At 37.6% G+C, this 15390-nt stretch overlaps 1 protein-coding gene across 3 annotated transcripts in view; it reads right to left on the minus strand.

Annotated features, from left to right (window-relative positions):
* The window catches only part of WASL (WASP like actin nucleation promoting factor), a 53978-nt gene that overhangs the window by 3732 nt on the left and 34856 nt on the right, over positions 1-15390 (minus strand). Inside the window, exons 6-12 of one of the 3 annotated variants that reach the window (XM_041471483.1) lie at positions 14583-14751; positions 11372-11414; positions 10828-10981; positions 10011-10028; positions 7310-7830; positions 6123-6231; positions 4614-4703 (exon numbers count right to left, since the gene is read on the minus strand). In XM_041471483.1, the coding sequence (XP_041327417.1) occupies positions 4642-4703; positions 6123-6231; positions 7310-7830; positions 10011-10028; positions 10828-10981; positions 11372-11414; positions 14583-14751 (1076 nt within the window). In that variant the 3' untranslated portion in view covers positions 4614-4641. Of the gene's footprint in view, positions 1-1912; positions 4704-6122; positions 6232-7309; positions 7831-10010; positions 10029-10827; positions 10982-11371; positions 11415-14582; positions 14752-15390 lie in introns of those variants that run through there. The other 2 variants (XM_041471482.1, XM_041471484.1) reach the window with 2 other exon arrangements.

The following is a 15390-nucleotide window of genomic DNA, read 5'->3' on the forward strand; positions in this document are numbered from 1 at the left end:
AGCAAATACTTTGTGTCTGATATATGATACAACCATTATCCTATTTCTTAAGCTTTAAACATCAGATTTCATCGTGTTCCCAAAGTGGTACATACAAAAATATAGTAGCTGGTAATGGCTGTTTTTTAAGCAAAAAAAACCAGCTGGTAATGGCTGTTTTTCAAGCAAAACTTGCACTCCCTCATCTAGTCCTTAAGTAATAAATTTCGCATTCATACCGCACAAGTAACCAAACTCAAGATGATTAAGCTTCAGGGAGGAAAAAGCACACACATGAAGTAATGGTTCAAGAATTTCACTCCAGAGAAACTCCAAAAACCCTTTAGAGCACAAGGAAAAAGGCCTTAAAGTGTATTTGTTGATAACAGATCAAAAAAAAAACCCAACCCCACAATAAATGTAACATATAAAACTTCCTAATTTCAGGCACTTTTTATATAAATGGGTAAGTCCTACAGTTATTACTTCAAAGTATGTTAGAGAAAAAATTGAGTAACTGATAAATTACTAGTCTAATTCCTTTTAGTAGGTTACACCTGCAAATACTATGAAATTCAGCATAAAATGCAAATTGTGAGAAAAACATGCCACTAATTATATTTGGCCAATGATTCTATTCCTCAACATGTATCTGAATAGTTTCCAAACCTGCGATTTCAAACAACCAATGTTTTATTTTTTTTCAAGCACAATATAGCAGACAAGCCATAGTAATTCGGCAATTAAAAAAAAAAAAAAAACCAAAAAAAAAAAACAAAAAAACAAACCAAAAAGGCTCCTTCACAACGGGATAAACATCCTCAAACATTCGAAGACTGTCTTAGACTTGTCAGGCTAGAGTCACTGACAAGGTAGTTAAAACACAGTATTAAACCTCCCCAGATCACATTCTAGTTTTCACTACCCCATCCTTTCCATCTTCTCACTCTCAAGAAAATTCCAGGCAGGAAACAAATACATAGCAACAGGAGTCCTTACTGCAGTGCTAGAGGGTAACACTGGTCTTTTAAGAGACAAAGGCTGAGTATTGTCTAAGCTTCCCTAAACCATTTTCACTTTTCTATAAATAAAGCTGCTTATCACTGTACTTAAGCTTCAGGAACTTTAATTAGACCAAGAATTCCTCTAATGATTAGATAAAGGCTGTTGCAGTGGACTGCTAACAGTCTTAAAAGCAATAGGTTCTTTCCTCCCTTTTCCTCCTTACAAGAATCTTACTTGGGAAAGTAACCACTGTTAAATAAAAAACAGGCTTCTTTAAAAAGCATATTTTAACATTCTGCTTATGAAGTGGAAAGGAAATGATTATATACCTCAGCTCATCCTGCAATTAACAATTTCAACTCTGCCCCATGCTTAATGCTGAGAAATCAGATAAGCACTAAACCCCGAAACAAAGTGTACACCAGGTAACAGTTTGAAATGCTGCACTCTTCAGATGCTTTAGGAGAGAGAAGCAAACTTCTGAAGTATCCTGAACTCAAACTCTATAACATGCAGGACAAAGATTTACATCTGTATAACCCAGGTTAAGTTAGAGCATCCACTGACAAGAGTTAATTATTTAGAACTTCTTCTAGAATGTTTATTAATGATCCCATGTTTGTTTGACCTTGAAATGTTGCTGGTTTACTGCACTTGCCTGCAGCAGTAGCTGTTTCCAAGGAGGCTGCTTAGCAGCGGTGAGATGTGCCAGGAGGACGGGGTGTCACATTCTTACTCATTGTGTTTACTCAACAGCACAATCCAACTTTCCAGACATGAAACTACTGCGATTTGACAGTGGCTATTTACTGCTTTGTGAACTTGGCCAGGTGGCCAAAGTCACTTTTAAAGTGTGTAATCAATCTACAGATCTATTTTAAAACCTGTGCCGCAATCAGCACTTAAAAACCACACAGTTTTACACTAGTTGGGTCAAATTAATTTTATTATGCTTCATGATGAATTGCCACCAGTGCAACATCCTATTCACTGTACATTTCAAAAATTTCACATACTAAAAATTTCAGTTTGATAAATGGAAAACTGAATGATTGAGAAGTTCTTACGAATTTCATACGTACAAGTGGCTAGCTGATATTGTCTATGCACATAGAGTGTTGAGATACAAAAGCCTCATGCTAGTTTGTTAATTGCTAAGGCTATCTGGACAGTCAATTAACCAGAATATATAAGAGGCCTTCATTACAATGTTTAGCAACAATGCACCAGTATCATGAAATGCTGTTTTCTGCTCGGAGCTGAAGTGGCAGAGTGCTGAAGCATGCAGCTATGACTAACTTAACTGCCATCACAGCCTGTATGTCTGAAATTTATCATGAACAAACACTACTTGAAAGTAAATATTAACCCGGACACCACAGGTGTGAGTGTACTTTTTATATGAAGAAATAGAAAACCCAAAAACTTTCTTTGGCCAGTATCTACAAATCAAAATTTTATTCAATATTGCAACTTCAGAGCTCCCAAAATCCAGAACAGAAATTTGATTAATGAACTGTGATGCTTAATTATTAACTATATTACAGAAATTCCAATTCTGGGAACATAACAGCTAAACATATCTAGTAAGTAGCATGTTAGGAAAACCTCTAGGCCTCATCTGCTTAATTTTAAAATGCCCTATATGCAATAAAAATAAGAGTGCAGTGCCAGAAGTTATATGAAAGCCATACAAATATTTTCCTTATACACAAGCTGCTAACTCCACTGCCATTAGCTACACCAGGCTGCACTTTACCCAAAGCTCAAGCCATTACAGCAGCAAAGCTAGCAGGAAGTGTTTCCAGCAGCAGAGGCCAATGAGAAAGTTACTGCAAGAAAGTGAGACCACTTGGCAATTTTTTTTCTCAAGTTATGTGCTTAAATTACTCTTGGAAGGAAGTTAGCGTCCTCTGAATAATTTAACTACAACCTTACCTCTCCCACTACTTTTCAGCAACTTTCTTTTCTCCTCCTACGACTAAATTAATTTGCTAAAGACTAGGTTATAACTGGGTTAGAAATCCAAGCCATATCATGCAGGTCCAGCCTGTCAAGATCAGGTCAACACTGGGTTTCAGTCAACACTTTTCCGATAACTTAAATTTCGTTTGATACCCTGACTACAGTCAAAGTCCCAGGACACTATGTATTAACAACACTCCAAATGTAACTGACTTTAATAAACATTCTGTGTCCGATAATGTGGTTTTCAAAAAGATTTTCTACCTGAAAATTACAGTAAGTACAGTAATTAATGCTGCAGATATTAAATACCCACTTAGCATAGATTAGTATTTCATAACAGGCAGATGTTCCAATGTTTACTGCACTACAAAGTACAATGTATATAAATGTGCAAGCTGTGAAATGAAAATCCCATTTTCTGTCCACTTATTCAAATACTATTCTTGTGAATCAGGTTCTTGATCTTCATCACAACCCTTGGTCTTAAAGCCAACATATGAAGACAAAATACTGCCATAAAGTTCAGTACTTATCCATAGTGTATAATTCTGAGTTAATGACTTTCCACCCTACAGGATGTAGGATTGGTGTTTCAGCATCTGCTGTGTACCATAAAGCAAAGACTGCAAAGTAATACCACTTGTGTTTATTAGTACACCAATGTCCTACAAATTTTAACAAGTAATTAAATGCTATTGAAGCAAGCCTTAAATGCAGCCCTTCAGCCTAAAAACGACAAAAAATTGATTTTAAAAATAGATCAAGCTGTAGCAATTGCCAGCCTCCAGTACAGCCCCTAGTAATTTAGACATCTTCATTCTGAAAGCAAGAGCAGGGAAGAAAAAAAAAAAACAAAACAAAAAACCAAAAAAACCAACCAACCAACAAAACCCAACCCCCCAAAAACCTCCCAGAAACCCTCCCTAAAACCCCAAACCAAAACAAACCAACTGCAAGTTGAACTTGTTTGCATCAAAGTTGCATTTACCACTATGACAATACAGAGCCACCCTGTTTAACTTCAGACAGAGGTCCCCCATTGAAGAATTTAATTACTACTGCTGTTCAATAGCAGTCAGTACTATAGTTAGGGCAAGGTGATTTTCACAACTAGCTGTGCATTCCTGCAGTGCTTTTGTGTTATGTAAAGCATACTGCTAAGATTTGAACTGCAATGTTTTGATGTATTTGGAACCATGCAATAGGATAAACCAGCCTCAACATTCATATAGCATTTAATTTGAAATCAAGGGGCTAAATAAACTAAGAGCTGCATCACTTAAAGAACATAGTGCTATACTAGGCTTTAATAAGAAAATTTAGATACAGAAAAAGTAGGGTATGAAAATAGTGTTTTCCTTCTTGCATTATAACTAAATTACATTAAGGTTTTTGTCAGTCTCACATATTACATTTAAACTCCCTTATTGATGGAATGGAAAGTATTCACATGTACATTATCATCCAGGTGTAAACTTGCACACATTAACAGGGAGTAGCTTTGTAGAGGATTATGACAAACCTTTACAGATTAAATGAGGTATTGCACAGATTAATAAAAAAGCAAAAGGCAACAAAAATATACAGCAAATTGGTAGAACATTTACATGATAATTTTACAGAATCCATAGACAGAAAGCAGTGTTTAGTATATCATTCACCTTAAAAAATATATATAATAATATATGATCAATCATCCCATTCATCATCATCCTCAAAGTCTTCTTCATCGTCTTCATCCTCATCTTCATCTGTAAGATAGGAAAAGCAAGTCACTTGCGTGTACAGATTTAACATGATAAAAGTATTACTGATTTCTATCACAATTTTCTGAAAAGAGAACAATCAGTTCAAGGTCATAATGGCAATACATTTAGTAATATTCTACTTTAAGATTGCTAGACATGACATCCAGTTCAGATAGTTATTAGCTGGAAGTTAAATCTAATTTGTTTCTTTACTCACTCTTTTCTTCACAAAGGAAAAATGTGTTTTGCTATAGAGAAAAAGAATCAGAAGTTCTCGTTTAACAGTTACTATTTATTACTGTTTCTTAAAGAATGTGCAAGTTGCCAGCTTGCTGAAGACTGGGTGTTACATTTCAGGAACAGATTAATTTCTGGAATGTAAGAACTGCTTCCCCAGATTTGTTACATAATGGCATTTGTTTACTTTACAAGCAGGTAAAAAAACAGCCCTCCAAAAAAGGTCTGGTGAACTAAAGACCCATTGTGGATACTGGAATATTCAAAGCTGTGTAATGAACATCAACTTCAAAGTCAATACTTGTTGACTTTATTTAGCCTTCCACATTTTTAATACGCATCATAGTTTAAAAATGTACCCTGATAAAATTAAACTACTTATTTGTTGGACAAGAGCATTTCCTTCCCATAGGAAAAAACTGTAAGGGAGCATTTAGCTCCCTTCAGGTATTTAATTTATGTTAAGTACCAAAACTGGCAATTACCACATAGGGCAGCATATCAACAAACCATACTGCACTTGGTCAGATGCTCTGCAGACTGCAGGTCCAGTTCTGATATCAAGGCAAGCTTCAGAAATGTAACAAAGTCTAAGCAGAACAGATGTACCCAAACAGCTGCATTGCAGCTACTGAACTACATTTATTACAAGCTGGTATATGTGAAATGCAAATCCTCTTGCAGCCCTAATTTTTCCCAGCACTTAAGCATGGGAAGTTGATTCAGTCCTGGCAGACGCCTGGTCAAGTAACGCTGCTCCTTGTCCAGGAGGTGGCAGCCAAAGCCCACCAGAACTGACAGCACAGGAGCTGAATAATGGCAAGAGATTTAGCATCAACAAACAGAAACATCAAAAACTTTCTCCCAAAATATTCTGACCACTTATTTAATCAAACAGCTAGTAAACAAAAACAAGTCAGTCGCAACAACAACAAAAAAGTTTTTCTAAGGATATTAACCTTGCTTAGTAACTTAGCTGAGGATTACTGAGACTTGCTAGACCCCAGTAATTCAAAGCAGCATGAAGGAACCATTCAGCCCATCACCAGGGCACTGCCAAGAGCAGTCTGCCCTGCACTATTTGCTGGAATCCATGCTTTTCTCCAGCAGCATTTTATGATACACAGAAGTGTTAAGTCTTGAAAACCTGACACTGTGGGGTCAGAAAAATTCTATCAGACGTACCTGAAGAATGAATGGCTTTGCTCCTTTTCTGCATAACTTCCATTAACGCACCCACAATCCCTGAGGTGGGTGCAGGTGTAGGTGGTGCACTCTCCTGACCATCAGATACCTTGGAAAAAGGGTTACAATAGAAAGATGCAATTAGCAAAACAGAACCTCTGTATTTTAAGACAAACTTCCTTGTAAGATTAATGAGTTTATATTCCATCAGAAGAAACTGTGGAACATCTTGTTACTTTAGCTCAAACTGCAAAATCTTTAGTAAAAAAAGTCATCTTTTTTACCATATAACAGAACTGTAGTTAGCCCTACCCAAGTTTAAATACTTCAGCTCTGATGAAGTGAGCATTCATCTGAAAGAAAGCTTCTTAATATGGTTGTACATGTATGACTTGTGTGGCTGCATAACCATTATTTATTTTATATTTGGAATATACCACAAAATATTTTTGTTTGGGTTTGTAAAAATGAGTCTGCTTTGGGCTGATAATCCTTTCTGAAGTAATTAACTTTGATAATGCCTACCTCTAATGGGAAATAAATATGAACACACCCTTACACTTTTTACAGCAGAAGCCTTGAGTGCAGAGGAGTGGCAAAAAATAAGTATCAATAGGCAAAGTAGTTTTTAAGATATTATTTTTAAGACAATCAGTGGCTACAATAAGAAACAGTAATAGCCTGTTCTGCAGCAGAGACAGCTACAGCATCTCTTATGGGCAGCACTTGTCGAAACACAGGCAGACACCTTTTTACAAGCCTCAATATTTGCAGAACACAGGTCCATTTTAAGATGAAAATAAAAACAAACTAATAAATCTAGTGTTTGCCTTCCAGTACCGTTACTCCTAAATTCATCCCCTGCAGTTTAGATTATTTAACTGAATAGTCAAGAAACTAGCAATCTTTCATAATCCTTGCAAAAGTTCTGTACAGCCATGATCATTGCAGGATTTACAGATTTTACTCAGAAGAGAGAATTGAGTTTGAAAGGGTAATTTCATGCACCAAAACTCATTGGTAGCAAACGTGTGTTCTCTGCATTTTCTTAGTACTACTGTTTAGTCATCACTTCAGAAACTTTACTAAAACTTACAATCCAGCCCCCAAAGCAGAGCCACATTTCACTGTTCACACTGCATTTGCAAGTCCCAAGGGGATCTGGGTGAGAAACAGCTTTTACTCACAGATTTCAACTGTATACCCTGTCGTATCTGGTCTAGCAGTGCATCTCTTCCTGAGCAGGACACTGGTCGACTGTTCTGTTCTACCTTCTTTAACTGAGCTCCTTCTCTGATTTGATCCAAGAGCGCTGCTTTGTTTCCCACAGGAACTGGAAGCTGGTGATCAACCTCTGAAGGAAGGCCTGGCGGTGGAGGAGGACCAGGAGGGGGTGGAGGAGGTGGAGGGGGCGGAGGAACCGATGACCCACTTGCTGGCGGCGGCGGGGGCGGAGGAGGGCCGGACGGTGCAGAGGAGGAATGCACTGGCGGTGGGGGAGGATACATCCGGTTGGGAGGAGGCGGGGGCACTGCTGCACCAGGTCTGGATGGAGGCGGGGGTGGAGGTGCTGCTGTGGGAGCCCTTGAAGGAGGTGGAGGTGGTGCCCCTCGGCCCCTAGCAGGGGGAGGAGGAGGGCCCGAGCTGTGGGGAGGGGGAGGTGGAGGTGGAGGGGGTCCTCCTCTGCACGGTGGTGGCGGAGGTGGAGCTGAAATGAAACAAAACAACTCTGAATTACCTGTTACTCAACACCCCCTAAGTCCCTCAGAGACCAGCAGAAAAAGAAGGCTGTGCCTTGCCTTTTGCAAGGATCTCTGTGCCTGTACAAATTTTACCAATTCTAGATTAAAACGGATACAGCTGAATATAAGCTATGCCTATAGGGCAAACCAAGTGAAACATAGCCTATGTCAGTTATGTATTTAAAAGAGGTAACCACTGCAGGAAGCAGGTGCAAGACTTAGAATGAGTGATTGAAGTTCAGAAGAATCCTGTAAAATTTTTTTGAGCTAGGACAGAACAAAAGAAAAGAACTTTTCAGGAAATACACTTACAGTGAAATACAGAATTTCCACTTTCTAATCTATCCACTATTTTATTAAGTAATTACAAAATCAAGCATTTTTAAAAGTAGTATCTTCTAGTAACAACTCCTTCCCCCCCCCCACTAAAGCATTATAATGCAGCATAAACTGACTCTTAGTGTCTTTTACTGAAAATTACTTCCAACAGTATCTTTATGGCAGGGGCTGTCAAAAGGAAACAACTTTAGGGCTACACACAGGATCATTTATCTGTGAAGTGGCCTTGAAATGTACTTGCTCTGCTAATGACATTTTAAGTAGTACTGTTTCATTTCCTCTTCCATTAAGCATCTAATGGCTCATGGTACTTTAGGTTGTGTGGTTGCTGCACATAACTACTTAATAATCCATGTGCCATCACATAACTAAGAAAATTCATGTTTGATTTCACATGCCTTTATAACACAAAGGGTATTACACTTAAGAAGATACTTATTTACCTCTTCTATTATCTCCTTCATGTTACTGGCAAAGAAAGCAGGCTGGCTGCACTGGCATAGACAAGGGAACATCCATAAAAATGCCTCCTTCCCTGCTCATCTTTAGAAAAAGATATGTTCTTAAATTCCACGAGATGCTGGGGTTTCTTCTACCCCTTCACAAGAACAACACAGAGGGAACTGCCTCTGAAATGCCATGTATTTTCCAGGAGACATACTGCAAATATTCTTGCTTTTTTAACAACTGCCGTGTTTGGCTGATGTGGCTGTAGTTCCGCTTACGGCCACGGGAGGGCGGCATTACCAAGCGTGACGGGTTTTTGCAATACGGAGATGATCGGTCTGCACTCTCCCTAGATTTCTAACACAAGGCTAAGGTTTTCCTGGGGGAAAATGGTTTCTTCGCATTGCAACTAGAGAGATATGCCACATCCGATCTGTGTGAACAGCATTCTGCCTGTCTGCACTCAGCTGCAGTGAATTGAGGGAGGACCAGCAAGGAGAGAGCACTATTAACTTATCCTCTCTCCCTTCCCCCTCAAACAGATGGTACAAGCAAAGCAAGAAAATAATTTTAGTTTTTTTAATAAATGCACACTAATCTGTACACTGGTATTAACAATAGAATTTGTATGATCACCTATAGATGGTACTGTCACCAAAAAAATAATGACCAGTACCAAAACTAGGGAAAGGGCAGGGAAAACAGGAAAATAATTTCCATCTCTGCAGAATGGCTTTTCTGCAACTCTCCAGTCAGCATGCTAGCAGGGTGAATATGTAAGCACAGAAATTCTTGCAATAAACACAGAAATATGTTTTTCAGTTCAGAAAGAACACTTCAAACAGCAGTCAAGTCCATACACCAAATAACACAGTTGTGGATAAACCCACTGAAATACTGGAATATTTTATCTACCTCTATAAAAAAGCACAGAGATAGATTATCATCATGCATATTATAGATGAGGCAGTTGTTTTTTTAATTGCATGCATGCAAATGGCCATAATGTGAAGTTAACACATACAAATTAGAAAAATAGGCATTTTAAAAATATTTTAAGCTAGTCATAAGATTCCAAGGCAAGTCTCCTCAATATAGTTTAAAAGTTAGCAATATGGGATCAACAACCTTGTGAACATTTAAACAGAGTTAAGATTCTATAGAGAAGCTGACAGATTTCTTACTGATAAAAAAAAATTCATAATTGGGAGTTTTGTTTGCAATTTAACTAAGAAATTCAAACATAATTTTTAATACTACATTCAAACAGGTGCAGACTAAGGTGTCATCTAGGAAAGAAAACACACAACAGCATGAATACTTTGAAGCATATGCTTAAGATGCCAGCTCAAGTACATACCGCTCCACCGAGGGGGACCTAAGAAACAAATGTAACAAGTCATTGTACCCTGATTCTGTATCTCTTCAGTCACTGAACAGCTTACTCACTGCTTTCAAACCACTGTAATTTCACTTCAGATAATTTTTCCCTTGAGAAGAGCTCTAAGAAAATTTTTGAAAGTTTGACACTGGCAGTATAATTTTAAACTGACTTGCTCTCTTCCACTAGATAATGCATCAGCTGAGGTCACATTTAAAGGTTAGGCAGGCAGCAGTTTATTTGAGAATTTTTTTTCCAGCAGAAGCATGCTCAAAACTAGAATTTTTTATTTCAAATTAGGAAAAAACCCAACTTTAAAAAATATAAAAATTGCAGGTCTGCAGTTGTTTCAGGTTCTCTACAGAGTTCTGCCAGGATAAATGGGCAGCATACATACCTGCCAGCCATCTACTACCACTACAGCTGACAACAGCATTATGTCTTTCACCACTTTCATTTATTTATAAGATTGAGATTATAAATAAATATTTAACGTACACAGTCTGAAACAGCTGTATCAAATATACTGCGTAGATTTGCATTCAGACTAAGTGCTACTGGAAATTACTTAACTGGCATAAATATCCTTATTCCTCAGGGACAAGTACTCTCATGGGTCACGCCTGAACGTTTTTACATAGTGTACAGTGTATGGAAACATGATCCAGTGCAACTGCAGTGACATGAAGCCCAGAGAAGAGAATCAAAAACTGCTCACCATCAACAGTTTCTACTCTAATCCTTAAGGCAAAAAATACCCTGTTAATTTTTACATGGAAGTAAAAGGAATCCCCACCTTGTCTGCGCAGTTCATTTTTAACAGCTTCCACACCTCCTGTTTTTTCAATGAAATCATATATGACCTTTGAAGTTTCTTTGTCTTTTAGTTGAGCCTCTGAAATTCCACACAGATCAAACAGATTTTTCAGTTCTGGGTCTAAGTTGTTCACCTGCAAGTGAGATACATAGTTTTAGGTAGCGTGGAATGTGGACATATTTTTAAAATATCGTTGGTATTAGGGGAAAAAATACCCACAAACCATATAGTTAAAAGGAACAGCAAGGTGATGTACATGTCTCTGAGCTGACTTTTCAAGTCAGAAAGTACCACTCTAGGAGAAGAAGTACCCTGCATGAAAGGTACCTGGCAGGAAGGTTTTGAACCTTTCCCCCCCCACTCAGTCCCCCTTGCCTATTCCCTTCTATTCCAACATCTCTCTGTTTACATCACATCATAAAATCCCAATTTATAACTATTTAATTTATGGTAACTTGTTCTTTAATGTAAAAAGTATCTAAAGTTTTAATCATTCTCTTCAGCAACTTATTAAATTACTTACATCAAAACCTGTGTTTGGATCCCAACCAACATGTCCAATGTGTCTAAAAAAGCAGAAAAGTCCATTTAATCAGCATAAAAAGGATCTTGTTAACTAAAATAAGAGGACACCAAGATAACCAGAGATACCAGCTTCAAGCAATTCTTATTCCTCAGTGCCCCACTTGAGAATGGAATAGTAAAATGTCTTTATTTTCACTTTTTGTCTCATGTCCAGAAGACCAAATGGAGAATTTCTCTCCTTAGGTTACAATCTGTGGCAAAACATGAAGGCTTCATGCCACCCTGTGGTGCATACGGACAATGATGGAAGGACTGCTCAGAGATCAAGGAGAAGTTTAGCCTTCACATAGCAACTGGACCTTGCGCTATTGCCAAATTTTTCAGTGCCATGCAGCTGGAAAGCCTCATCCTTCCTGTCATCACTGTGTATATCACCCCTCTCCCATTCCCATCTTTCAAAGATAAGTCAGGACTGTTTTCAGCTGCCATCTTCTAAGCTTCTAGCAGTCAGTCATTTCATGTGGGTACTAAAGTATTATTTTACGTGATGCTATGAGCAGTTAGAACACAGATAGATTTTGTGCCCCTCCAAGCTACTTCACAATACTGCTACTGGATATGGAAAAGAGAACCATAATTTTACCAGGACTCCATGTTTTGTGATTCTTTTCACATATGGTGACTTCTAGAAGGAAGATACAGTTTTCATGAAGTTCAGCTCAGAGATATAAAAATTACCAGGTCAGCTGTTAGTAGCCAATGCAGTCTAGGCTAAACTTGATAAATTACTGAGACTGTTTGGCTGCTGATAAACAGTGCCTTGCACAACAGACCTTGTATTCTTGCTTGGGTCTGTTTTTATCAGCAGCACAAGTTTTCTTCATTAAAATACTGAAGTACAATGATCAGTTTTTGTTTTGGTATAACTACGACTAGTTAACTATTTATTTTAAGAAGCAAGAAAAGTAAAAGGTTTGGTTTAAAGTGAAATTATGCCATAAAAAAGGAAAAGCTGTTTTGCCTAATTATTTAAATGCCTTTAACTAACTACCAGAATTGTTTACAGAATTCTGAATGCTAAGATACAGCTTGCTTCACATAAATTATACACGCATTTCCTAACAGGGTCTTGCAGCTGATCAAAATGTATTAACCTGGCCTATGTAAATTTACATTAGTTCACTACAAATATAATCTTACCCACATATTTGTGCACATCTGTGTGACTTGGGATGATCTTTTAAGAGGTGAGCATACAACTCAATTTAGCGCACTTAATTGACTGAAGTTTTATATGCCACAGTTTTAGCATTATTTTTTGTTCATTTTTCACCCTTCAAAGTAAGATAAATTACTTCTACACACTGACTCTAACACACATTTTTCAGATCTTTTCAATGCAAATGCATACTTAACAGATAACCCCAAGTCTCCATGCTACTTAGAAGAATGTACACAGTAATAAGTTACATTCGAGTACAGACTGTTGTTTTTTTTCTCAAAACAGTGAAACTCCACACCTGTCTAACAGAAGACATTCAAAAATTTTCTCTACTGATTGCAACTTTGATCTGGCATAAATAGTGACAATGCTGGTCTTCACAAGTATCATAGCACAAGTGATACAAGTTATCCTACTGGCTTATTTGCCTAACAATACCAAATGCCAGTTTCCATATGTTTATGCAAAATCAGCAGTTAAAGTATCTTACATAATAAGATGACACATAGCTGTTGCACTCTACAGGAAACTTAGACCTCAAGCCAAAAGGACTTTCAACAGACTTCTTTTGTAAAGGTTCACCATTTGCAATTTAATGTTACATTATATGATACTGGAACACATATTTTGTTTGAATGTCATTAAATATTTTATCACCTTACTCTCAACTTCTCTAAGTCACAATCTGATATATATCATAAACAAATTCTCAAAGTAATTTTATATCTATGCTACTGCACAACCCCTTCCACAAATTCCTAACAGAGGTCTGACAGGGTAATGCAAATTTTGTCTACATATGCTCAAGTCTGCATCAGTACAGTCACAACAGTGACCAGCTACTAAGCACTCTTCATTTTTGTTTCCCTCCTCCTCCTTTTCTTTTAGTGTCACTTTTATTCAAGTGACACTAACAGATGCAGCACTTCACTGATACTCAGATCAGTAAGAACAAGGTTGACGCCTGAAATTTCTAAGCAGAGTCTGTTTAGGGAAGTGTTTTAGCCCACCTCTTTTATGTTCCATCCACTATCCCATTCTACAGAGCACTGTCCCAAAACACTGTGTAGTAATGTTACTGTAACTAATAATGCCAACATTACTTTAATGGAATTATATTATATTATATATACATCAGTGTAATGACACAACATACCACTTCAAAAGAATAAGACATTCACTAGGCATGTAAATGTCACACTGATTTTCTCATTCTTCACAGAAACTGATCTCTCCTGTAACTAACTCAAGCTCTAAGTTCCTAAATTGCTTCAGCAAATAAAGTATATTTATTTTAAAGGGCAGACGATTATTACAACAATTAACGTTCAGGAAAGCAACAGTTAATTGAGTAAAGTGACCAAAACTAAGTTTCATGAAAGCGAAGCTCAAAGTGGTACATCATAACTACTCCAAAAGATTAAAGATAGGTAAGAAATGACAATAGGAAAAATTTCTGAAGGACGTATGCTGTACTTTCATCACAAGATATACAACAGAAAGTTTGTAAACAGAAAGCCAAAGATGAAATCATGGTAAGTAATTTCTGCAGTTATGACAAGTCAGGACCCAAATGTGTATTTCATATGACAAAGCACAGCTAAGTATGTGCAGGTGTAGGAATCAGTGTTAAAGAGTTGACCTCTGAGCCTGAATATGAGTCTTCACTGAGCTGACAACTTCAATAAGGCACCTCTATGCAGCTCAAGTCTCTTCTAAGCTGATAACAAGCTACTTTTTAGTTTACAGCCACAGGAAAATTCTCAACTGTGTACAAGCTAACTTTCTTTTAAACCCCATAGCATTCCAGCTAGCATTCACTTAGTTCAGGTTACACAAGCTCAAGAGCTGGCCATTTTCAAGTGTAACTGACACACACAAAAAAAAAAAAATCGGAAAAGCAAAATGACAATATCCCTCCCCACCACCCCAAGCAACAAAACTCCCACCTATCCAAAACCAAACTCAAACTTAAGAACACACTTACTGGAAATTAGATGGAGTTCCAATATCTGCCTTTGTCAATCTTCTCTTTTTAGTTTTTCCTTTCTTCTTTTCTTTGGTATATGAAATATTGTTGACTTGTGGAGTATAAAATCTGTTAGTTGTAATTTCTGGGTTTTTGATATCAACAGTTGCCATTGGTAGATTTGGGCCTGTGAAAGTAAAGTACAGGATTTTTACTACTGTGTTTCACCAATGCCATGCTCAATCCACAAACTTTGGGAGTTGTTTTTGACCTGTAGAATACCTGTACTCTACCTGCAGCTCCACATGCCACATGCATCCAGATGGGTTCTGGATGTCAATGCATAAACTAAGATATATGATTTTTAAAAAAACGTTGCTAGAGCAGAGCAACAGGAATATTTTCTGAACTACAGCTTGTTTTTCACAACAGGCACAGAACACATGGAATGATGAGTCACGTAAGATACAACATAGCTACAATCCTAGATAAGATCAAAGATGTGACTCTCATAAACAGCTAGACCCAAAGAGCCAGCAGGCCATCACCTGGGCAGCACACTAAACTGATCTTACAGGAGACACAACCTTCCTCTAATAAACCGCAAGTGGGAATGCTTTCTGCCATCGCACACACACACACAACCTGAGCATTGCAATGGCTTCAGAAAGCTGCTCTGGACACACTACTGTCTTTCAAACACAGGACCGTATCTGTGGAACTATTCAGAATTTCTTATGTCTTACTCTCTGACAAGTTTTCAAAACAGTGAAGTCCCAGATAAGAAACAGCTTGCAGAAACAGTAAAAAGAGCACTAGAAATACA

The sequence above is a fragment of the Pyrgilauda ruficollis genome, unplaced genomic scaffold, assembly GCF_017590135.1.
Source record: "Pyrgilauda ruficollis isolate IOZ18807 unplaced genomic scaffold, ASM1759013v1 scaffold27, whole genome shotgun sequence".
In the NCBI taxonomy this organism is placed as follows: Eukaryota; Metazoa; Chordata; class Aves; order Passeriformes; family Passeridae; genus Pyrgilauda; species Pyrgilauda ruficollis.